This window comes from Amphiprion ocellaris, chromosome 9 (assembly GCF_022539595.1).
Source record: "Amphiprion ocellaris isolate individual 3 ecotype Okinawa chromosome 9, ASM2253959v1, whole genome shotgun sequence".
NCBI lineage: Eukaryota > Metazoa > Chordata > Actinopteri > Pomacentridae > Amphiprion > Amphiprion ocellaris.
Window position 1 is genome coordinate 29,333,489 of NC_072774.1, and position 26,515 is coordinate 29,360,003.

The 26,515-nt window shown below is 41.2% G+C and overlaps 1 protein-coding gene across 24 annotated transcripts in view; it reads right to left on the bottom strand.

Annotated features, from left to right (window-relative positions):
- plecb (plectin b) overlaps positions 1 to 26,515 on the bottom strand; it is a 142,441-nt gene that overhangs the window by 44,721 nt on the left and 71,205 nt on the right. For 7 of the 24 annotated variants that reach the window (XM_023264006.3, XM_055013421.1, XM_023263991.3 and 4 more), the window contains exon 1: positions 16,892 to 26,474. The exons of 15 other annotated variants lie outside the window; for them this stretch is intronic. In XM_023264006.3, coding sequence (XP_023119774.3) covers positions 16,892 to 25,922 — 9,031 coding nt within the window. In that variant the 5' untranslated portion in view covers positions 25,923 to 26,474. Of the gene's footprint in view, positions 1 to 11,368; positions 11,543 to 16,891; positions 26,475 to 26,515 lie in introns of those variants that run through there. 2 more of the 24 variants (XM_055013436.1, XM_055013438.1) reach the window with 2 other exon arrangements.

Consider the following 26,515-nt stretch of genomic DNA (forward strand, 5'->3'; position numbering starts at 1 on the left):
TATGGAGAGGAATGTTCATAAAACTAGGAGCAGTGCAGAACACACCTATGATTACCACATCAGTTGATGTAAGAATGAAGAGGAGTGAAGGGTTAAATGGGAGGAAGAGGAGGAGGCTGGACAAGCCAGCTGCCCCCTGAATCACTGCATGTGTTGGGTCAGATTTCTGCTGTGTTTAGCATCTAGTCACCAATGACATGCAGTGTTTAGATGGATCTTTGGCAGCATGGATGTGCTTCTGAAGGTCAGGATTCATAAAGAAGCAAAGGAAAGGAAAAGGAAAACATCAAATTTAACAGTCAGCTTTTTTTAAGCAACTTGGGTGAATTATTCCAAAGAAAATCAATTATAAAACTAAAACACAGACGGATACTCCTGGAAATATACTGTTAGTGCAGCCTGTTTTTCATTCAAGCAAAGCTAATGAGAGCACTGAGGCTATGCGATTAAATATAATTGTGTTAAATTGGCCGTTACATGTGTTTAATACATCAGGTAAAAAGCACTCTATTTCTAATTCTGTTATGTAAAAGGAAAAACTGCAAAACCAAAACTGCAAGTAACTGTATGTTAGACATTTTGACATTTTTAGGATTTTTACATTCAAATTAATAATTTAGATACATGTAGATACCTTAACTGATCTATGATGTTTTAAAAGAACGTTCAGTTTGTGACATGGGAGAAGTTAAAAACTCACTCAGCTCAGACATAACAGTCTCTAATCACAGGGATGTTTGTCATAGCTGTTCCATGACACACGGTCAACTTATCACTGACATGAATCTCCGGCCTGACAGCAGACTTTAGATGATGATGTCAAAATTAGATCTCACAATGAAGCTGCAAACCCAATTTAACTTAGACTCAACAAGGCTTTGGATTTAGACACAGCAGCTGAGTTTTAAAATAGCTCAGAGCTGAGCTTAGGAGGCCTCGGTGGAAAGCCCCACATCTGGGGTTGTGGCAGTTACTAATGTTTAATTTGGATAACTGCAAATGCAACAGGATGATGGAGAAATAGCTGAGAGAGCTGTGGTCCGACTGGCACATAACATTTAAAACAGTATGTGTCTCCCTCTGCAGGTTAAAATTAGAATAAGTTCAGGGTAAAGTTCTTTTTAGGTGGTTTGACTGTGTTAAGGCTTTAATCTGAAGATCTACATCTACATCCTCCGCTGTTTTCTTCACACTTCAGTGAATAAAAGTATGAAGAAGCTAATATTGCTCTACTGTTTGTTTACTGCTGTTAAGCTTCAATCACAAAAAAAACCAAAAAACAAAAATTGTATCGTTTATAGAGGAGGAAAAAAAGGCTTACACGCCAGTTTGAAGGTTTGAAAGGCTAAACTGAACTGATGCTGCCAGAAAATCTTATTTGAAATCTTGATTAATCTAACAATCAATTTCTTTGTTCTTTTGGTGCAACTTAAATTCAAAAGTGCAGAATTATTTTTATACTGGATAAAGAAAAGCAGTAAATTCTGAGAAGCAAACAACTGAGAAACTATAACCAGTTAATATTAGGAATTCATGGCATAAATAAGTCATTGACAATAAAATAACAACTGAATAATCAACCAAATGTTTCAGCTCTAAGCTGAACACAGACTATATCAATTATCAACAACAAAGAAGAGAAAAACATTGCTGATTGTTGATTTAAAAAAAAAGCTAATGGCACAAAAGAGGCTCAGTTTATGTCACAGTAATACGTAAATTATCACCCTTAATGAAATGACAGATAGCACATTGTTGTGTATTAAACATATGATCTAATAAATAATTTATCTTCAATCTGGATCAAGAACCGAAGCGTAGTCATTTCTTTGTGATCTATACATCCATCATTACAACATGTCCTTGTGCTGTCTCCAAACACTTTCCAAACAACCATGTACATCTGGAACAAAAAGGGAACTTGATAGATGTTTCTATGACAACGACCATCAACATACAGCACCATGTGTTTAAGTGGCAACTGTGAGTGATTCTGACTCACGGCTGTATTTTTAGCCACAGAGACAGCGGAGTCTCCAATAACGGACCAATTTGACGTAGAAAGGAAAACACCGTCATCCACACTCCACACTACTTTAACCCTGTAGAAGAAGAAAGTGAAATATTGTGGCCACTCGATGGCGCCAGAGCGCAACCACACCTAACAGGTGCAGTCTGCATCTGTGAAGCTATGAACTATGAAGAGACATTATAATTAATATAGAAATATAAAAAGAAACATTAAAAAACATTTTCTCACAGTGTCATTATAGATATCCTATATACATGCAATATCAATATAAACTGCTTTTCTATATGGATTTAATAATTTCATTTATACTGTTTCCTGAACTGAAATTCAGACATGTTAACAATCAATGATCTGACACAAACTTTTTTTTTAACTTAATGATTAAAAAGGTTTTTAACCACTCACACTCACTGTTGGCAAAATCAACCAATTACATTAAGAGCAGTGTTAATAGCTTCAGCTGCTCTCTGCTGGCAGACACCATCAGTTCCTTGCTTGTGTTAACATTTGGAAATCCTACTTTAGCATTTGCATGAGCCTCGGTGAGTTAACTAAACCAGACAGCTGCTGGACTCCTTCTTCCAACTGCCACAGTTAACAGTTAGACAGTAGGGAGGTGCACTCGTTTTATGCAACTCTTACAGGAGATCAGCAAACACACCTGTAACTCCATCTCAAAAAATAGCTAAAGGCTCCATCTGGTGGTAAACCCAGACACTACAGCAACTGTACAATACATTTGTTACAGGTAAACTTTCCAAGGTGCGCGGTGGAGTTATGTGACGATCGGCGTATGTTTGTCTGTCTGTCCTTCTGTTATTCCATCTGTGTGCAACATTACTCAAAAACGGACCAACGGATTTGGATGAAATTTTCAGGGAATCGGATCTGTGGATCCAGACTGATTTCCGTATCACGCCAAGATAGCTGCACGGCATCACGATCTTACAACAAATCAACCACTGTGGACTTATCTGGACTTATCCGTCTGACATTTTACAAGGAACAGGTGATTAAATTGTGGGGGTGTTTCAGAGTCCCATCAATTCCCACTACTTGCTACATATTTAGGTCATGTGATTCAGTATCCGTACATAATGTACACATGCATAACACACGCCTGTGCTCTGCGCAAGGTCATTTTGTTTGTGGATACATCTATATTAAATGGTGACATTCTATAGTGCCATGATTTCTGATCATCAATAATTAATAAACAAATGAAGGATTTCTAAAAAAAATAAATAAATAAAAAATGCTGCATTTCTGACAATGCCATATGGGAGAAATAACAGCCTTGGCGGAGCACTCTCTGAGTGCTTTTCTCATTTTAAATGCATAAATTATAAACAGCAAATAATGAATTAACAACTACCATGCACAATTATAAGAAATGAAAACAGAAAATTATAGAATTTATAAAAAGATAATTAACTGATATCTGAAAATATATAGATTGCTATGATTAATCTACGTGTGACAAGGAATTGCTTTCATTGTCGAACTGTACAAACTTATCTTAGATAAAACCCGACATTCATAGTTGGATTACTACTTGGAAACCTCACTATAAAGACACTACTGCAATAAGCAGATCATAATGACGGTTTAATATCTGCTGTAGTTACTCATTCAAAGTGAGATATCATGATAAGCTTCTGCTTTTAATCAGACAACCTCAATACACACTGAACAGATGGCATTTACTGTAACTCCAGACAATCTAAAGAGCTGCATTTTTTATTTCACTAGAAATGTTGCTACATTTCACTGTTCGTCTTTAGAAACACACAGCTATGGTCCCTCCCCCATCATAAAACAGGTGAGAGATACATTTAATTGTATTGTTTTTGCAGCTGCTGCTATACATTACTGAATGTTCCAAGGAGTTAATAATTAAACATGTTTGGAGATGCACAACTTCTTCCACAATTTTCCACTGTGAGATGATTTATTATTGCAGTTGTATGCATAGTAGTAGTAGTACTACAAAACCTATCTTCTAAATAATGAATCATAAAATATCCTTGAACCTCTATCCAAAGTTTGTTTATGCTAAATTTAGTGAAATACTAGTAATACAAGCGATACTTTAAATTCCAAGGACTTTGAACAGGAAGCCTGTTGTGCTAAATAACTCAAGAGTTCAAAGGGAGAATGCAAAGTTTATCTACAACCTTCAGTCTCTCTGAGCATGACTCTCTAGTAACACTACACTACAGATCCATTAAACAAACTCCTCCCCATACAGTCCATAAGTCAAGTCTCCCCACTCACCTACACAACACATCTTAGTGTACAGATATCTGATTCGTTCTCCATAAGAGCTCATCTCATGCAGATAATTCCCTCGTTTAGGCTTCCAGTTTGCATCCATCTTGATCCCAATGGAAACACACCTAACATGATCCCACCCAGTAGCTGGCCAGCCTCTGTGTTTCAGATAAGCTGCACCAGGTGGTGTGAGGAGCAGAAACGGGAAGAACTTTCTGACAGCCAGTTTACGAGCCCTGCCCCTCTCATTTCTGGACAAAACGAAAGATAACCGACAGGTATGACAAAATAACTGTAAACAGAGTTACTGTCCCTTGATTTATCAAGCCTAGAGGCTTCATATTGTTGTTTTAGGCTGTAAATCTATTCTCAAACATTAGCACCAACTACACATTTCCAGCCAGAGTGACAATTAAATAATAATCTAATATTAACCATTAACCATAGAGACTAGACTGGACCTACAGCTGTGCTGTATTACACTCTCACCCAAAAACAACTCACATCTGTGCTGATCTAATGTTGTTTTTTTAAACAATATCTGTCATTTTTTTCAGAATCTGTGTTTTTGCACATAGATACAATGAAAATTAAAGTTTTTGAGAGCCTGTGGGTGTGTTCGTTTCTGTGACTTCTGTTACGTTTCTTGGCAGCTTTAATGTCGCCCTGAAGCAACAGACATGAGGATCTTCTGATCATGTATAATATATAAATTAGGATCTTTTCAGTGTCCTCAAGGCTTTCTGGAACCAATCTGGAGATGTACAAACTGAACATATTCTCAGCTCCACGACAAGAGCAATGATGGAATATGTTTGAATATGGAAAAACAGAAGTCAGCCCTGACAGTGTTAAGATCTCCAAGTCTAGTCAAAAGAAACGCTATACTCAGGCTGACACACGCACCTACCGTCGCCAGTCAACTTTAGGATGTGACAATTTACGACAGCGCACAGCTGAGCTTTTCCTAAGTCACATTTAAAAGGGAAAGTGAGCTAAATATGATGCGTTCTCTTCTTACAACACCTGGCCTCTGACCCAGGGTCACACACGAAGCTCTCTGAACTCAACATGTTGCACTAACCCCAATCACTCAGAGCAGCATTGGAAGTTGAACTAGTTGTTGTGTTTTTTACAGCAAATATCGCCTTCTGTGACCACTAGGAAATATAGATTTTTTGCTGCTAAGCTGTAAGTGTAATATTGGGTATAATGGTGAATTCAACACATGGTAAGAGTGTACTGATATTTAGTGGAACTAAATTACACTGAATTGGCAACTTACTTTGACCGGCAGATCTATGGCCTCAGATTTAAATAGTCCACCATATTTGTTGGCAACATGGGTATAAATTAACAAAAAACAGGAACTGATCTATTGCACCCTACAAAATATATATATATAGAGAGAGAGAAAAGAAATCCTGCATTTATCTATGTCTAGGGTGTGGCATAAAGAACAATTGCTGCTATATTTTATTAATGAAACAGCTCGCCTGACTCTATCCACAGGTGACAAAGATCCTACCAGCACCTCCTAAAGTAACATGTTTTATCTTCCTTGTTTAATTGTTGCAAAAATTTACATTCAAAAAGCTCAATTTGTAATTTTACAGGCAGAACTATTTCTTCTGGCAGAGTAAGGCTAGCTGTTTCCCTCAGTTTCCAGTCTTTATGCTGGGCTAAGCTAACCAGTCCCTGGCTCTAGCTTCATATATAACACACAAATATGAAAGGGATTTTGATCTTATCTAACTATGTAAGCATGACAGAAAGTGAATACACATATTTTTCAAATATTCCTGTAAATTAGACACATGTATTCAACATATTCATCAGAGATTGTATTGCAGTGATAATTCTGATTTTGACAGAACACAGGTTGGACCCAGGCACTGCCTGAAAAAGTGAGAGGCATGAGAACAACTTATGATGAGATGTTGTGTAGAATATAAGTGACTACAAATTCACACAAAAAACATGTTTCATGAAGTGACAAGACGCATTAGCATCTTCAAACAAACTGCTGATGCCACTGTGTGCTATATGAACCAAGAATAATTGCAACATCACTAATGGAGGTCACAAGGGGTATAAATAAACTCCCAGTACAGCACAGGATGTGTTTCCAGGGTCCCAGTGCTGCTCAAAAATAAATCAGCTCTACATGAACAGCCTGTAAGAGCTCCTCAGGGTTGTGTTAACTATTCCCATAAGACTAAAACTGTTACCAAATACATCTTTGGGCCTCTGAGGCCTAAGTTCATTGTTTTTGTTATGACTCATGTCGACTGGTTCACCAGCAGCAACCACAGGGTTGTAAGCCATCGAGGCTTTTTTATGTCCACTCATGAGTACTGGAAAAAAACAGCAACACACACAGCGGTGCACAGTACAGTAAGAAGTATCTGGATTGTTTCAGAGTGGGAGTTTAGGCAGTTTCCAGGAAGAATGCTGGCCTTTCCACAAACCACGCCAAAGATACAGCCAAAACTCTACCACCACAGCCCACACAGCTCCGTGTGGGTCCAGCAGTCATTTCTAAAGAAGCATTTTTTTTTGCACTGTGCATGAGAGTAAATGGCACTCATGTCCTTAGCATGTCAGTGAGGAAGTTATACCTTACTTTGATTGCAAAGAATGTCTTAACACATTCTCAGCTCTTAGCTCCTGTATAAGAGAACTGCAGTAGAAACCACCTGTTCAGCCTGTTATGCATGAGAATACGGGCTATGTAAATTCTTTCAAGACCAATTATGCAAAGCAATTAAACTTCCCATTAACAGCTTCACTCAGTGTGAATGCAAAGTCAGACATCGTGGCGCTGTAGCACCTTAAGTTTGAGTCCAAGAAAACCTGCTACCATATATCCTGCTGGGACCCCCTGGAGTTGACATGCCGATTTTGGCAGCCTGACAAACAGGAAAACAAACAGATGAAAGGTCACAGCTTAGCGAGAAAATGCAAAGTGATGCACCTAGACTGTGACACGGGATATTTACAGTTTAACATCGCCCCGCCCCCTTCCTTATGACCTTTCAGATGACCCCATTCCAACGTGGTCAGAGGGGAATGTCAGCATCCGTGTTCCCACCTCTGAACACGCAGCCCAGCATAAGCTACTGCATTTGACTAAAAGCTGAACCAACAGCGCACAGACATGGATGAAAGCCCACTGGTGTTTTAAGTGATAGCTCAAGCTGAGGAGCTTGTGAGTGGACGGAGGACAGAGCTGTCATCATCCAGAATGGGTGCCAGTGGAAAGGGGACAGCTAAGACCAGAAAGCCCCATGACGGGCCTGGACTGGAGAGCACAGATCACCAAGGACAGCAGCTGCATTAACGCTTCAGTATCTGGAACAATGAAACATTATAGGGGACATTATAGGACCAAATGTCAGTTTAAAAAACACAAAATTAGCAAAATGTGATGCTATGTCCATCAAATACTAGTCTTCGGTGGTTAAAGTTACATGGTATTAATATATTTAAGCAAGATATTGCAGTACTTGCAAAAAATATACACTGCTGTTCAAAAGTTTGGGGTCACACAGACAATTTCATGTTTTCCATGAAAACTCACACTTTTATCCATGTGCTAACATAATTGCAAAAGAGTTTTCTAATCATCAATGAGCCTTTCAACACCATTAGCTAACACAATGTAGCATTAGAACACAGGAGTGATGGTTGCTGGAAATGTTCCTCTGTACCTCTATGGAGATATTCCATTAAAAATCAGCCGTTTCCAGCTACAATAGTCATTTACCACATTAATAATGTCTAGACTGGATTTGTGATTCATTAATGTTATCTTCATTAAATAAATTATTTTCTTTCAAAAATAAGAACATTTCTAAGAGACCCCAAACTTTTGAACGGTAGTGTATGTATAGGACAATGTATTTTTCATAGTTGGTTTATGCACATTTTGGCCAAGTGAAATGACATTAAATCTTTCTGCCAGGGGTTTGTACATCTCAGCCCAGTTTCCTTAAATTTTATTACCTTTCAAAACAGCAATCTTCCTTTAAAAGCTATCTTAGATTTAGGAAATCTCACCAACACTAGGCGTAAATGACATCCTTGCTCTTTTCATTTTAAACTATATGATGATAACAACAGCAATGAACAGTCACTGCCGACAGCATACAATTATCAATTCTGGGTATGCAATTCATAAGAAAATATTAAGATTCTGCATCCAAAACCAAAGTCTGCAATAGTTGTTAGGATATTTCAGCCAAGACCAAGTCAGTGGACTGACCAATGAACAGCTTGTAATGCGATCCCTTGAGCAATGCTACTAATATGGTTGAAAATTTAGAGTTACTGAGGATTTTATCAGTAATTTTGCCAGCAAAGACCAGCGTAAAGTCATAGGATCAAACTAATTATTATTTAGTATTAGACTGCACCATCTGTTGAGAGCTTTGTGTACATACATGTCATGTTTGTCCAGAGTAAATCCAAGATGAAGTCATCAAAGTGTTACCACTGAACACAGACATGGACTCATCTCTTTTGTCTGTTGTTTCAAAGGCTCACAGGCAGTTAGGGGACTGACAGTAGGTCTAACTGAGCAGGTGCACTAAACCACTAACTGAAGAGACACTGGGACAATCCTCAGAAAGAACGCACATACAGGCCTTTGATCCTGAACCCAACATGACTGGACAGGTTTGGGAGGGACCTTAGAAAAGCGACGTTACAACACTTCTTCTCAGCTGTTCTGCAGTCCAACAACAACAACAAAAATCAGTTCAGCTAGGTGGAGCCAGAGCTGGTTTGAATCTCTACACTGTGACGTATCAGACTGACATGTCTCGGGGCATACAATACAGTGCAACATGAGCCAAATCAAAGGTCTCTCATGCTGTCTGAGTGTAATGAGGGTTAATCGCTCTACAGCTGCAAGTAAGAACAGACTCTTTAATCAGCAGGCGGCAACATGGCAGCAAGAAACTGTCATGTTAAAGCCTGGTGGCACCACTGACATGTTTCAAGGTTGCGCATGACTAATGTAGAGGGTAAACATGCCACACGTGAAGCTGTGGAAGCTCACAGATTCAGTAATGTGACCTCCTCAGATGAGTAGCAATAAAACAAAGTATAAACACAATAAATACATGTGCTACTTGCAGCTGAAAACAGTTAATATTAGAATCAAAATCAGCATTTACTGAGCTAAACACTTTTCACACAGAGAGACGAAGACATACAGCAAACGCTTCTTTTGGCATCCAGCTACATTGCTTTGAGACCTTGTCCTTATTTAACCTTTTATGAAAGCACTTTGTTTCAGTGTCCTGCAGCCTGCAGCTCTCTTACCTTGCCTCTTGTGTTTTCTCAAGCGCCAGAATACAATGAGGCTGACTAAGTGCCCCAAAACCACCAGGGCAGGGAGAGTAGGTCCTGGGGGGCTTGCAAGCATTTGTTGGGACGGAGAGGGAGTTAAGGTAGAGGGGATAAGGAGACGAGCTCAGGCTGTCATGACAGGTGGGCCTTCAAGATCAGGGGGGTGGAAGAGCAGTGGGACAGCGTGGGTGTGGCAGGGACATTTTAAAAAAGACACCCCAAGCAGGAATTCCTGCTGTTTTCCCCACCCTGAAACTATTACCGACAGATCTGCTTCTCTTGATTGTTCAGCTGTTTCCAGACCTTTATGGCTCAGACCAGAAAGTTAATGCACTCGGCACAGTTACGTTTTACATGAGCACCTTTCTGTAGTACCTCCTAAAACTGCTTGTCAAATTAGAAAACACTGTCTCTCCTAAAATACACAAAACTAGAAAAATAATTAATGTTGTCACTGATTGACTGATTCTATAATCTGATGTGATTGATCATCTGATCACCACTGTGACTCATTCCATTGAATTCCATGTGGTAATTATTTCATGTTTTCACCTGGGATGGGTCTGCTGTTTGCATTCTTGGCTGATGACTAATTTCAAAGGAACAAGATCACACCCAAGAAAGCAATTATGTACATAATGTCCTGGTTGTTTTGATGTCAAAATTGAAAAGATTTTGTGATAGTTACAACATCCTTCAAAAGTCTTATTACTGAACATAATGAAACAAAAATGATTAGTATGTTAACTTCACCTGGATAGGTCATGCAGCAACATTAAGGAAATATACACTAACATTCAAAAGTTTGGGGTCACTTAGAAATGTCCATATTTTTTAAAGAAAAGCAGTTTTTTCAGTGAAGATAACATTAAATTAATCAGAAATGCAGTGTAGACATTGTTAATGTGGTAAATGACTATTGTAGCTGGAAACGGCTGATTTTTAATGGAATATCTCCATAGGGGTACAGAGGAACATTTCCAGCAACCATCATTCCTGTGTTCTAATGCTACATTGTGTTAGCTGATGGTGTTGAAAGGATAATTGAAGATTAGAAAACCCTTGTGCAGTTATGTTAGCACATGGATTAAAGTGTGAACTTTTGAACAGTAGTGTACATCTTGTCTTTAGTTTCAGAAACAACAGCTAATGCACTTCAGGAGATGAGGAGTTTTGTGCTGGACAATAGCAGGTGGCTATGTTTGTACAGCAATCTGAAATAGCCCAGACAGACACACTCAACTGTGTCACTCACACATACACACCATGCAAGATTTTGAATAAAATGCAATCTTTTAAATTCACTGCTGATTGCTGACATCCATCAGATGTCACAAGACGGAAGGAGGGGTGAACAAACCCCCCACTGACCCTTCACCCCCCGTGATCCCTGTCTTCACCCACTCACATCCACATACCATCGAATAAAGGAAAATAGAGAAGGCAGCCAACCGTACTCATAATTGGAGTCAGTCACATTGTGGACAAGTTTATATATGGAATAGATTCTGCTGCAGTAGCTGAAGGTTGCTGTTGGTTAACAGTGACTGTGTGTGTCTCTGTCCTGTTTGTGTGCGCACCAGTTGGGAACCCAACAAGACTTCACACAGAACGTTTGCCAAAAACACACCGACAGTGAGCCAGCCACATAAACAGACAGACACGGACGGACACACCACAACAGGCCCCACTCTGTTAACCTACCAGGTATGATCTTCATCTAAGAGACGGTACAGACAGGAAGAGGAGGACGAGGGCGAAGAAAGACGAGAGCTGGGCAGTGGGTTAATGAAGAGGACAGGAGAGACTCCTGTTTGTTTTCTCTGAACTGCCTTGTTTCTCCCTTGTCTTGAATTTTGACAGGCTGCGCCTGCTGCTTGGATCCGTCAGCCTGCTCTCCGGTGGCCAGGGGAGGAGGGACGACACGCCAAGCCTGGGGAAGGGGGCAGGCGCGAGGGGGCTCAGAGGGCTGCGAGGGGTGGGTGGCCAGGGGGTGAGAGGGCTGGAGCTGACTGAGGGTTATAAATATCCACCAGGGCCAGATGATCACACAGTGTCACAGTTAGAAACTGATGGAAGCTCTGTGGCGGGGCACTTGGCTTCACTCGCCCCCTAGACACCCCCCCACAAACACAAGCAGAGCCTCCCGCCCTCCCTCCCTGCCCCTCTCTTTGATGATGACGGAGGCAGGTTTATTCTGTGATATTAAATCACAGCTCTCAGCCAGAAAACAGATCTCAGTGCAGTATAACATATGGCAGAGTGATCATTTCCACATAATATTGTCGGTACATGTAAAAGTAGACTCAGCACTGTTATACCCCAAGAAGCATCACATCATTAAACACATGGTTTATTAACTGATGACACAACCTAATGCAATATGTGATGGACTGTGATCAGTACTGAGGATGTTGTTTGAAAAAAGGAAAATATTACACATTACTTATCTTTTTTTAAAGTAATGCATTGCTTTACTTATTTACTCTCTACAGAAGGTAATTTCTAACATCTTTTGTGAAATTGCTCTTGTGTCACTCCTCTGTGATGTAATTGCCAGAAAACAAACATATACATACGCAACATTTATGAAAAATGTGTCTTTTATACCTTCAATCAAGTAATACCACAAAGCTAACAGCAGAGTTGGTGAAAGAGTTGGAGAAATGAGGCCAACGAGCATTTAGTTGAAAAATGTCATGACGAGAACGAGGCTCATTTGCATGTTTGAGTTAATCAAGGTGCAAGTAGGAACTGAAACTGATCAATAATGCAGTTACTACATTCAGGAAACGTAATGCTTCACTTTACAAGCAAAAGTAATGTAATTCAGTACTTTCCCACCACTGAGTGTGATACAATCACAGTAACACAATTCTGCAATTCCAGGTCTTATCTATTATAGAATTACTTTTACTATTACCATTTTTACTGCTTTGATTTTTAGTCATGTGCAAATTTCAACTTATTCCCCTGATGAGAAAAATGAATAAATTGAAATAAACCCTGACTGAAAGTGTGAATGAGATAGATTAATTGGATATGTTCAGCATCATTGTGGGAAAAAGCCCTGGCAGTAACATTAAGTGGACAGAAATAGCAACAAACAACAGTAAATATGAAAACTGAGAGCTGATGATGATGGAATATTTGCTAAATCAGATGATCCTCGTACAGAGTTTAGTGATGGGCACTATGAGACCACGGCTGCTCGTTCATGCTCTATTGCTTTTGGGATCCAAGCAATGCACAACATTCTCTAAATATAGTAACTTCTAATATATGCATATGGCTTTGTCAATTCTAGCGTTGACAACAGGTTCCATTTCTCTGTCATGTTAAAAGCAATTCCTGCACGGCGTCTGGAGAGTTAGAACCGGCTACTCCTGTGAAACAGGAACACGACAGATGGATGTCATATAGGGAAAAGAGGGCGGCTTTACCAGGAATCCATGAAGGAGACTTACAGAGGATCGCAGGGAATTCCTCCATCAACATCCCTATGTGAGGCACTCATGACTCCTGAACTCACCATGCTTTTCACACACACACACACACACACACACATTGCTCATGTTAGGACGCATAGCTGAAAGGTATTCTAAGCTTGCACTGAGGGAGGGAAATATATCTCGTCTCAATCTTCACCTATATAGTGCAGAAGTTCCGTTTTGTAAACATTGCTGTCTATGTAATAAACAATCTGGTCTCAGCAGGTGGTTAAGATTCTCTTGAGGAAACAGAGTATAAAGTGAGGGTTAAAATATTTGGAGGAACTTCAGAATAAGGCTAACTGAACACGTGGAGGTTCAGGAAAATGTGTAACAATCCTTCCATCTTTCTCACAAATCTTACATCACGTTAGTCAGCCTCTCTTATGAGACCCGACATGTACCCTGGGAAATGACTAATGTCATAACCATCTTGACCAAACCCTCAATGTATTCCACATGTTATCGATCGCTCTGTTTGGCCTGTGGTGGCTTAACTGTTAATCTGCCACAACGGATTTCTGATTCTGCTTCACTGTTCAGCCTCTAGTCATTATGTTGCAACAGACTGACGGTTAAATTTGATATCAAATAGTTTGTACTTGCCAACATGGCAGTTTAAAGTGGCAACTGAAACTCGGATGTTGGAAGATAGCAAACTGCTGGCTAATGGGAGAGGTTTTGGTTGTTCATTAAACCTGGACACACTCTATGTTGCACTCTTTCTCCAGCCCTTATAGGATTTCACATATCCTTCAATTTCAAATGTCACAAAGATCCAGATTTCTGACTAATTTGTGCCATAATTTTACAAAAAAATAATGCAAAAACCATGACTAAATTACAGTTGTATTCTCAAGTTTCATTCAGTGGCACACTTCCTGTCAAAATGTTTGCTTGGTGTGTTTATGTCCTAGTTTGTAAAATGTAGACCGACATGTTCTAGAGGTGATTTCACAAGCGAAGACAGCAGTTAAAGATGCACGGCAGCTAAGATCATTTACCTTGTTTAGATGAAAACATTACTGTTGGCTAGCAGCAGAAACAGACGCAGGAGATCTTACTTTTCCTGCCAAATCACAACTCTATTAGCATGCGTTGGTGTGACAGAATGAGTTGAAACTTTCACTATGTCTCTCTTTTTCTTTCAGTTTCTTTCCCAGAAAGATCAGCCGCATAATTCAAGCTTCTCGATTTGAGAACGGTCCGTGTGAGTCACAACACTGACATGATGTGCCACCATAATGAAAGGCACAGAGCTGCAGCACACTGTAGCTGTTCATTTAACCAATCACACAAATATGCACCGGGCAGGATTTCAGAGATGAAAACATGGAGAACCTCAGTGGCATGTCTGGGATGCAATTCAGTCTAATTGCCTCTGGTGCCATGTGTGGGCAGAGTTTAAACAGTCTCTCAAGCGTGTCCAGTTCATTCAAAAGTGCTTTACTGCAAAGCTTTTGTTTGAACGCATAATACAGCTTCCATTCAACAGAAAATCAAAAGTGCCACATGCAAAGGGTTCCCCTGAAGTCTTAACCAGCTCAAAGTGTTCTAAGAGCAGCATTTTTGTGGCATGAGTCATATTTTGTTTCAAAAACTTTCCTTCTTCCTGATTTCCACATCACTGTTGCAACCTAGAAACTGAAACTGTAGCAGGACAAAAGTCGACATACCTAACTGCAAACATATCCAAGGGTGTAAACTGAGTCTACTGACAGACGTTTAATTAGCTAACATGCCAAGAATACCACGCTCAAAGGGATAACAGCACTAAAAACAGTATCTCTGGATAACATTGCTCTATCTACACTAAACACTACAACTGGGGTCAAATCCAAAACTGTTTTGGAAAGAGTGCACCATCAAAGCTCGATGGCAAAAAATGCAGCATGTCTTCTTCATTACGTGATATGAAATGCGCGTCACTTGGAGTTTTATTAAAAGGCCTCTAACTGTAGCTGTAACATTTGGTCTGCGTGACAGATGAAGATAGTTGATAATGGACAGCAGATGTCAGCAGTGCACTGCTGGGCCATATCTGAAAACACATCACACAGACCTCCACAATTAGGAGTGAAATTAAAACCTTTACGGATGCACAGTGATATGCACAGTTCAAGTTTTTATAGATGCTGAAATTCACTGTGTTGAATTAAGTTCTGCTGTGTTTGTATATGTTGGTGTTGCTTTGTGTTTGAGTCATAAAGTTTTTTATCGAATTGGAAAAGGGGTTATTTTCCTGATGAGTTCCATAGAATGAATAAAGGAACCAGGCTGCTAATTGAACCCAGATCCGCTGTCACGTGTGGATCCAAACAAACACACCCATAGAGCTGTGAGCAAGCTATTCCAACTTCCTGACTCTTTGTCCATAGCTCACACCCACAACAGACAACGCCCATGCAAAGTCCTTACTTTACCCCCTCTTTGGGCTGCAAAACTGCACATGACATTTAAAATCACAAGGTATTCTTGTTTTGAAAGTTGTGAAATATTGATCATGATCCAAAAATCTGGAGTCACATGAACATGCTTCAGCATCAGGCCTTAATATGAGCAACAGGAGTTTCACTTCAGCAAAACTAACCACAGCATCATATGGCACCTTGTTCTGGACTTTCTAAAACTTGTATTTCTCTAATTCAGCAAAGGAGGACAGTATACAATGCTGTTATCACACTACCTACATACCTCCCATATCCTACGCATACCACTGCATAATGGTTTACAAGGGGAATGCTTATCTCTCACACAAGACAGGCTGAAAAGAGAAGCAAGAAAACAACCACAGAACATAAACCAGTGCCAAGAACTCGGATTTACTGGAGCAAAGTGGAGAAATGCTCCCAGTAGCACCACACCTCCCTCTCTTCGTCATTCTGGCTTGAACTCACGCAGAACTGTCCCTTCAGGGAGCAGGCGAGGCTACATCTCAACAAACTGCCCCACCTTGTTGGAATGACTTCAGGTCTGCATAATACTACTGGCAAATAGCCAGAAATGGCTCCAGAGATTATCGTTTCCACATAAACAGTGTGTAGAGCTTAATATACTGCCCAACAAAACTGGTTTTCCCCACCCAAAACAGTGTGATTTTTTTTTGAGATTGAATTGTTCAACAGAATGAGAATTGCCACTGATGCATGTAAGAGGATAGAGCATTCCAGTTAAAGTTTTACTCAATGCTGCAATAAAATGCATTATTTTAAAGTGATAAAGTAATTTTCCACAGTCACGATGTGCAGAACAGGAATCTCTTTGTCATAATGTCTGTGTGAAATCTGACAGTGATAATGAATACACTACACAGTATGCAACAACAGTGTTACTGATACCTTATCTATTTTATCACACAGATAATTAAATCACAGCCTTATCTCAAGGGTCTCTTCTCACCATCTCACTGAAACTATTCCTAAAGAGAGACTGTCTCTGGTCCACATCACGAAACAGTTCCTAGGCTCTGTAACATGCAACTTTAAGCCACAGACTATAATCAAATCACCTCAAATGCTACTTTGCAAGAGAAGTTAGAGACAATTGCGGAATGGGAGTGCTATTCAGAGTATGGAATACTGTAAGTGCATGATAATGTGAAGCAACAACAGCCCACCTAAGACCTCCCACACTTCAAAGAAAGGTGGGAACGCAGATGCAAGAGCAATTGCATCACATTCAGACAGGGATCAGGACCAGTCAAGAAGTAGGTTAATTGGCACAGATTCAAACAAACCTTCAATGAAGTTAGGCCACGTCTTCTCCTCTGGTTCCTCCAGTGAGTGGTCCCAGTCTGCTTCAGGTGAGGCTCCTTGCACCTTGACACTTGCCGTGTCTGATAGGACTGATCGCTGTATAGCGATTGCCTCCAGAACGTCCAGGTCCAGTTCCTCTCCTTCCACCCCAGTTTGCACAGATGAAGGAGGTGACTGCTCCTCAGCTGCCTCAGGGTTGATAAGCTGCTTCACCTCAACTATCTCCTCTACCACAACAATTTTCCTCTTCATGGCGGCCTCGTCTATGTCAGATTGTTCAGATTCACAGGTGTCGTCCAGGTGAGGCCGGTCAGGCTGGGCTATGGGTGTGGCAGTGGCAGAGGGTGTGTCCTCCTCCAAGTCCCTCTTCTTCGCTTCCTTCTGCTTTAAGGCCTTAGAAACAGAGATCCTTTCCTCTGTGCTGCACTCTGCTGCTCGAGTGGCCGAATGTTGTGCAACTTTGGGAGGCTCCTCTTGCCTGACGAAGGGGCTGGCCTGTGCCTGAGCTACAGCTGCCTCTGCTGTTGCTGCTGGTGCTGCTGACGCTAATTCTCCGGCTGCGGGTGCTTCCCTCGCAGTGGAGGATGTTTCTAGTTTCGGAACCTCCCGCTTGATTTTTTCTGCAGAGAGCAGCGCTGGCTCCACCTCTCCTTTGTCTGCTAGGGCCTCAGAGAACACAGCTGCTGCCTGCCTGACTTCCTCACTGCACATTCTTTTAGGAGTCATCTTTGGAGAAACATGGTCTGTCAGTTCAGAGGCCGTGACAGGGCTGTCTTTAGCTGTGGCCTTGGGCAATGATGTAATGTCAGTGGATGGCAAAAGAACAGGCTTTGTGTTTATAGTCTCTGATTCTGTTGCCTTAGCCTGTTTTTTCCCTTTCCCTTTCTTCTTTCCCTTTGAAGGCTCCTCTGCAGCTTTCACTGTACTTATTAGGGATTTTGCCTCCAATGTGGGTTTTTGAGATTCCGACAGAGGCGCAGGGATTTTCTCTTCAGGTTTAGGGCTTGTTTGCAGAAGTTCCACTTGACTTATTTTCTGCACCATCACTGTTTCTACTTTAGTTACAGTCTTTTTCTCAGATTTCACTGGCTCTTTATGACGCAACGCAGCCTTTAAGTTGCCCTCGGGGGATAATTGTCCCTGTGTGATCTTGCTAATACTGCTTCCATCAACAACGTCTTTTACGTCCACTAGGGGCACTGTAGGGACTTGACATAATGATGGTGGTGCTTCTTCTGTAATAATGTTTGTCTGTTTAAGGTCCTTCTCCTTTGGCTTCTCATTCATTTGTTTCGGGACTTCTTTTATTTGCTTTTTGTCAACATTTAATTTTGCCTCAGCCTTAGTTTGCCCTGCTATCTTTATGCTGGTAGACACAGTTAAAGGTTCTGAGGTAAGAACTGGTGCAGGTTGGCTGGTAAATTCTGCCAGCTCCTCTGGGGACTTGTCTTCAGAGTTTTTTTCCTTTGGTTCAGGGGGATTCTCAGCATCTATACTCTTTGATTTCTCACCTGGAGATCTCTTTTTCTTTCTTTTCGATTTTGAGCTTCCCTCAGTCACTTGTTTGGCTTCTTTAACCACCTCTGTGACAACAACATTTTGAGCAGCCTTAGATGAATCTGAGTCTTTTTGTTCTGTTGTAGGGCCCTGCACTGAATCTTTAGGTGCCTCCTCTGGCAGAACTGTTTCATCTTTCTTGACATGAGGAATCGCTTTTACATCAGTTTTCTTCTGTTTTGTAATTATCTCTGATATTTTATTTTTCCCTGTGACAAGCTGTGCATCTTCAGCACTGGCCAGGGGTGCTGAGACAGTCTTTGTACTTATGGTAGTTTCAGTTACTGTAGTAATTTTCTGGATTACTTCATCAGTTTTAGGCTTTGCTGAGAGATTCTCTGAAGTTACTTTAGCCTGAATAGGTTCCTGAGTCATTTTAACTTTGGAGATTCCCTCCGCTGCACGAGTGAGTCCCACTGGTTTGCTCGTGGTGCTGTCAGGTTCGGGTTTGGTGGTCTCCTGAGTGACAGTTATTTCACCAGTTTTATCTGGCTTACTATTTTCTTTTGTAGATTCCGCTGCAACTTCAGTCTTCATTTCTGTGGGTTTAACAGAGTCCTCATTAAGCTTTGCTTTCTTAAGCTTGCTTTTTCCAAGAACTGTACCAACAGGTTTTGTCATGGCAGGGCTGATGGTGGCAGTTTCAGTAGGGAGTTTGGAGATTTCTTGGGGAGGTGCCTTTGTAATAACTGCTTGAGGCCTAACTTTATCAGTTTCCACATCAACTGCCATTTTAACCTCCGCAGATTTAAGGGGATCCACAATCACCTTTGTTGTCTTCTGTTCCTTGACATCTTTGTCAACAGATTTTGTGATGACAGTGCTGGCAGCAGCAGTGACAGTAGGAACTTTGAAGGTTTCCTGAGCAGATTCTGTTGAAATATCTGATTTGAGCTTCACTTTTTCTGGTGCAACTTGAGTTGTAGCACTGACCTCTGCAGATTTAATTGGATCTACAGTCACCTTTTCGGTCTTCTTTTCCTTAACATTTTTGTTAGCAGATTTTGTGCTAACGGTTTTGGATGTGGTAGTGACAGTAGGAACTGTGGAGGTTTCTTGAGTGGATTCTGTTGTAATATCTGGTTTGGGCTTCACTTCCTCAGGTGCAGTTCTAACTGTAGCATTGACCTCTGCAGATTTAATTGGATCACCAATCTCTTCCTTGACATCTTTATCACCAGATTTTTTGCTTACAGGGAAGGCAGCAGCAGCGATAGAAGGAACTTTGGAGGTTTCCTGAGCAGATTCTGTTATGATATCTGGTGTAGGCTTCACTTTCTCATGTGCAGTTTTAGCAGTAGCACTAACCTCTGCAGATTTAGTTGGATCCGCAGTCACCGGTTTAGTCTTCTCCTCCTTGACATCTTTGTCAACAGATTTTGTACTGACAGTTTTTGATGTGGCAGTGACAGGAGAAACTTTGGAGGTTTCCTGGGTGGATTCCATTGTAATATCTGGTTTGGGTTTCACTTCTTTCGCTGCTTTTTTAGCTGTTGCATCAACCTCTGCAGACATAATGGGATCCACAATCACCTTTTCTGTCTTCTCTTTCTTGACATCTGTACTAACAAGTTTTGTGATGACGGTGCTAGCATCAGCAGTGACAGTAGCAACTTTGGAGGTTTCCTCAGCAGGATCTATTTTAACATCTGGTTTGGGCTTCACCTTCTCAGATGGAGTTTTACTTGTAGCACTGACTTTTGCAGATTTAATTGGATCAACAGTTACCGCTGTTGTCTTCTCTTCCTTGACATCTTTGTCAACAGATTTTGTGCTGACAGTTTTTGATGTGGCAGTGACAGGAGAAACTTTGGAGGTTTCCTTTGTAGAATCCATTGTAATATCTGGTGTGGACTTCATTGTTTCCTGTGCTTTTTTAGCCATTGCATTAACATCTGCAGACTTAATGGGATCTACAGTCACCTTTGCTGTCTTCTCTGCCTCGACATTTTTCATAACAGGTTTTGTGGTGACAGTGCTGGTAGCAGGAGTGACAGTAGAAACTTTGGAGGTTTCCTGAGCAGAATCCATTTTAATATCTGGTTTGGGCCTCACTTTCTCAGGTGCAGTTTTAGCTGTAGCATTGACCTCTGCAGATTTAACTGGATCAACAGTTACCATTGTTTTCTTCTCCTCTTTGTCAACAGATTTTGTGCTGACAGTTTTTGATGTGGCAGTGACAGTAGAAACTTTGGAGGTTTCCTGTGTAGATTCCATTGTAATATCTGGTGTGAACTTTACTTTCTCAGGTGCGATTTTAGCTGTAATACTGACCTCTGCAGATTTAATGGGATCTACAGCCACCTTTGTTGTCTTCTGTTCCTTGACATCTTTGTCAACAGATTTTGTGATGACAGTGCTGGCAGCAGCAGTGACAGTAGGAACTTTGAAGGTTTCCTGAGCAGATTCTGTTGAAATATCTGATTTGTGCTTCACTTTTTCTGGTGCTACTTGAGTTGTAGCACTGACCTCTGTATATTTAATTGGATCTACAGTCTCCTTTTCGGTCTTCTTTTCCTTAACATTTTTGTTAGCAGATTTTGTACTGACAGTTTTTGATGTGGCAGTGACAGGAGGAACTTTGGAGGTTTCCTGGGTGGATTCCATTGTAATATCTGGTTTGGGTTTCACTTCTTTCGCTGCTTTTTTAGCTGTTGCATCAACCTCTGCAGACATAATGGGATCCACAATCACCTTTTCTGTCTTCTCTTTCTTGACATCTGTACTAACAAGTTTTGTGATGACGGTGCTAGCATCAGCAGTGACAGTAGCAACTTTGGAGGTTTCCTCAACAGGATCTATTTTAACATCTGGTTTGGGCTTCACCTTCTCAGATGGAGTTTTACTTGTAGCACTGACTTTTGCAGATTTAATTGGATCAACAGTTACCGCTGTTGTCTTCTCTTCCTTGACATCTTTGTCAACAGATTTTGTGCTGACAGTTTTTGATGTGGCAGTGACAGGAGAAACTTTGGAGGTTTCCTTTGTAGAATCCATTGTAATATCTGGTGTGGACTTCATTGTTTCCTGTGCTTTTTTAGCCATTGCATTAACATCTGCAGACTTAATGGGATCTACAGTCACCTTTGTTGTCTTCTCTGCCTCGACATTTTTCATAACAGGTTTTGTGGTGACAGTGCTGGTAGCAGGAGTGACAGTAGAAACTTTGGAGGTTTCCTGAGCAGAATCCATTTTAATATCTGGTTTGGGCCTCACTTTCTCAGGTGCAGTTTTAGCTGTAGCATTGACCTCTGCAGATTTAACTGGATCAACAGTTACCATTGTTTTCTTCTCCTCTTTGTCAACAGATTTTGTGCTGACAGTTTTTGATGTGGCAGTGACAACAGAAACTTTGGAGGTTCCCTGTGTAGATTCCATTGTAATATCTGGTGTGAACTTTACTTTCTCAGGTGCGATTTTCGCTGTAATACTGACCTCTGCAGATTTAATGGGATCTACAGCCACCTTTGTTGTCTTCTGTTCCTTGACATCTTTGTCAACAGATTTTGTGATGACAGTGCTGGCAGCAGCAGTGACAGTTGGAACTTTGAAGGTTTCCTGAGCAGATTCTGTTGAAATATCTGATTTGGGCTTCACTTTTTCTGGTGCTACTTGAGTTGTAGCACTGACCTCTGCATATTTAATTGGATCTACAGTCTCCTTTTCGGTCTTCTTTTCCTTAACATTTTTGTTAGCAGATTTTGTGCAAACAGTTTTGGATGTGGTACTGACAGTAGGAACTGTGGAGGTTTCCTGGGTGGATTCCATTGTAATATCTGGTTTGGGTTTCACTTCTTTCGCTGCTTTTTTAGCTGTTGCATCAACCTCTGCAGACGTAATGGGATCCACAATCACCTTTTCTGTCTTCTCTTTCTTGACATCTGTACTAACAAGTTTTGTGATGACGGTGCTAGCATCAGCAGTGACAGTAGCAACTTTGGAGGTTTCCTGAGCAGAATCCATTTTAATATCTGGTTTGGGCTTCACCTTCTCAGATAGAGTTTTACTTGTAGCACTGACTTTTGCAGATTTAATTGGATCAACAGTAATATCTGGTGTGGACTTCACTGTTTCCTGTGCTTTTTTAGCCATTGCATTAACATCTGCAGACTTAATGGGATCTACAGTCACCTTTGCTGTCTTCTCTGCCTCGACATTTTTCATAACAGGTTTTGTGGTGACAGTGCTGGTAGCAGGAGTGACAGTAGAAACTTTGGAGGTTTCCTGAGCAGAATCCATTTTAATATCTGGTTTGGGCCTCACTTTCTCAGGTGCAGTTTTAGCTGTAGCACTGACCTCTGCAGATTTAACTGGATCAACAGTCACATTTTCTGTCTTCTCTTCCTTTACATCTTTATTGACAGATTTCGTGGTGACAGTGCTGGTAGCAGCAGTGATAGTAGGAGCTTTGGAAGTTTCCTGAGCAGATTCTGTTATGATATCTGGTGTAGGCTTCACTTTCTTAGCAGTAGCACTAACCTCTGCAGATTTAGTTGGATCAACAGTCACCGGTTTGGTCTTCTCTTCCTTGACATCTTTGTCAACAGATTTTGTGGTGACAGTTTTTGATGTGGCAGTGACAGTAGAAACTTTGGAGGTTTCCTGTGTAGATTCCATTGTAATATCTGGTTTGGCCTTTACTTTCTCAGGTGCGGTTTCAGCTGTAATGCTGACCTCTGCAGATTTAATGGGATCTACAGCCACCTTTGTTGTCTTCTCTTCCTTGAAATCTTTGTCAACAGGTTTTGTGCTGACAGTTTTGGATGTGGCAGCAATAGTAGGAACTTTGAAGGTTTCCTGAGTGGATTCTTTTGTAATATCTGATTTGGGTTTCATTTTTTCATGTGAAGTTTTAGCTGTAACATTGACCTCTGCAGATTTAATTGGATCAACAGTCACCTCTCTTATTTTCTCTTCCTTGACATCTTTATCAACAGATTTTGCAGTGACAGTGCTAGCAGGGGCGGTGACTGCAGAAACTTTGGAAGTTTCCTGAGTGGATTCCGTTGTAATATCTGGTGTGGACTTTACTTTTTCAGGTGCTATTTTTGCTGTTGCATTAACCACTGCAGATTTAATGGGATCCACAATCATCTTTGTTGTCTTCTCTTCCTTGACATCTTTATTAACTGGTTTTGTGATTACAGTGCTGGTAGCAGCCGTGATAGCAGTAACTTTGGAGGTTTCTTCAACAGAATCCACTTTAATATCTGGTTTGGGCGGCACTTCCTCAGGTGCAGTTTTAGCTGTAGTGCTCACATCTGCTGACTTAATGGGATGATCCACAGTCACCTTCGTTGTCTTCTCTTTCATGATATCTTTACTAACTGGTTTTGTGATGACAGTGCTATCAGAGGCAGTAACAGCAGCAACTTTGGAGGTTTCCTGAGCAGAATCCATTTTTATATCTGGTTTGGGCTTCACTTTTTTAGGTGTGGTTTTAGCTGTAGCATTAACCTCTGCAGATTTAATTGGATCAACAGTCACCTTTTCTGTCTTCTCTTCCTTTGCATCTTTATTGACAGATTGCGTGCTGACAGGGAAGGCTGCAGCAGTAACAGTAGGATCTTTGGAGTTTTTCTGAGCAGATTCCATTGTAATATCTGGTTTAGGCTTCACTTTTTCAGGTGCTTTTTTAGCTGTAGCACTGACCTCTGCAGATTTGACTGGATCAAGAGTCACCTTTGTTGTCTTCTCTTCCTTGACATCTGTACTAACAGGTTTTGTGATTACAGTCCCAGTAGCAGCAGTGACAGCAGGAACTTTGGAGATTTCCTCAACAGATTCCATTTTAATATCTGGTTTGGGCTTCACTTCCTCAGGTGTGGTTGCAGCATTAACCTCTGCAGATTGAACTGGCTCCACAGTCAGTTTTCTTGTCTTCTTTTCCTTTACATCTTTAACAGATTCTGTTCTCACAGTGCTGGCAGTGGCAGTGACATTAGGAACTTTGAAGGTTTGGTGAGCAGATTCCATTGTAATATCTGGTGTAGGCTTCACTTTTTTGGGTGCTATTTTAGCTGTAGCAGTGACCCCTGCAGATGTAATTGGATCTACAATCACCTTTGTTGTCTTCTCTTCTTTAACATCTTTGTCAACAGATTTTGTTCTGATAGTTTTTGATGTGGCAGTGACAGTAGAGACCATGAGTGTTTCCTGAGTGGATTCCATTTTAACATCTGGTTTGGGCTTCACTTCCTCAGGTGCAGTTTTAGCTGTAGCACTGACCTCTGCAGATTCAATTGGATCCACAATCACCGTTTTTGTCTTCTGTCCCTTGACATCTTTATTGATAGGCTTTGTGATGACAGTGCTGGTAGCCACAGTGACAGTAGGAACTTTGGAGGTTTCATGAGCAGATTCCATTGTAATATCTGATTTGGGCTTTACTTTATCAGGAGCTGTTTTAGCTGTAGCACTGACCTCTGGATCCACAATCACCTTTCTTGTTTTCTCCTCCTTAAACTCAGTAGGCATTGTGATGACTGAATGTTTTGTGGTCATTTCACTCGATTTCATTGAAGGTTTTTCATCAGCAACCTTAGACTTCTCTTTATTCTTTATTTCTTTAATCATGTTGGGAGCAGAGGGTTCAGCTGGAATCTTTGATGTTGCAGCACCTGTAGCCTCAGCGACAGCAGCCACATTTAATGGTGGGGTGGTTTTGGAGGATGTCAGAGTGGTCTGTGACACATCCTGTATCAAAGCTGCTGTAGCAGAACTTGGTACCTTTGTCTTTTGGACCTCCAACACTCTCCTCTCTTGTGATGATGTTGCTGGCTTCTCACCACTCATATTAAGCTCCTGACGAGCAACTCTCTTCTCCCTCTTCTCCTCCATCATTGGTACTTCACTTCTGAAGTTGGGGCCCTTCCTGAAAGCAGACTGAGGCTGGTCCTCCATTTCCCATGATGCTTTTGGGCTGATTGGCTCTGCATTCAGTGGACGACCCCTAAACCTGGGGGTCCTATCAGAGTAATTCTCCCTTTCTCCAGGACGCGTCATCCTATGGCGGTAGCTCTGACGCTCGGTCAGTGCCTCTTGGCTCTCTGCTTCACCCCTGCGTCCTGGCTTGGGAACATAAGACGTAGGACCTTCTACAGTTTGGACCCGTGCAGCCCGGTGGGCAATGGCCAGAGAGGCAGCTGGCTTCCTAATCCTCTGCAAAGAGGCAGGTACAATCTCAACGGGCAGGCGGAGGTAGTCGCGCAGGTAAACAATGCCATCATTGGTCAGGTACCAGTAGAAATGTCTCCAAGCAAATGTTTCTTTCACATATCCCCTGGACTTCAGAGACAACATGGCGCGCATTACTTGTAGGTTGCTCACACCTTGTACTTCAGGGTGCATGATCTGAGGCCTCTTGTCCTTCTTAGCCACCATGACACCATCTCGAAACAGGACCTCATAGATGGCCCTTAGGTCCCGCAGGGGCATAAGCATTCCTGCAACCATTGTGCTTTAAGTCTGTAAACTCTCTCAAAGTAAAACTAAAATGCCCACCAGCAAACAAAGAGAAAGCAGTGTCTCACGTCTTGTCGTGGGAAAGAATCCAGTGACAAAACCAGCTGTCATATGGTTCTCAATTCAATTACAAAGGAAAACAAAAGAAGATATCCTTGTAATGTTTTTTTCTTACTGTATCTTCCTCTGTTCTTGTTGATCCTTTTGGCTGTTGTGAAGAAAATTGTTATTCCTTTGTGAAATGTGACTTCAAGTCAAACGTGTGCTGTCCCCCCAACATTCAGGGTGGCTGGGAATGAACAGTCTCCGTACTGCCGAGATGGCAATGACAGAATGGAAGAGAGGCAGCGTGTGAGAGTGTGAGAGAGAGAGAGAGAGTGAGGCACACTTCTCGGTCCGGCTCCTCCTACCTTCTCTGTCTTTCTCTTAGGGAAAAAATGGCATGGAAAAAAATTCTCACTAAAGTAAATAGTACGGCAGGAAGTAAGAAGCGAAAAGGGTGCAATAAAATTACTGAAATAAAACAAGCGCAAAGTCAAATGAATGAGGCAACACACCTATGAAGTGTGTTTGAGCACATGTTC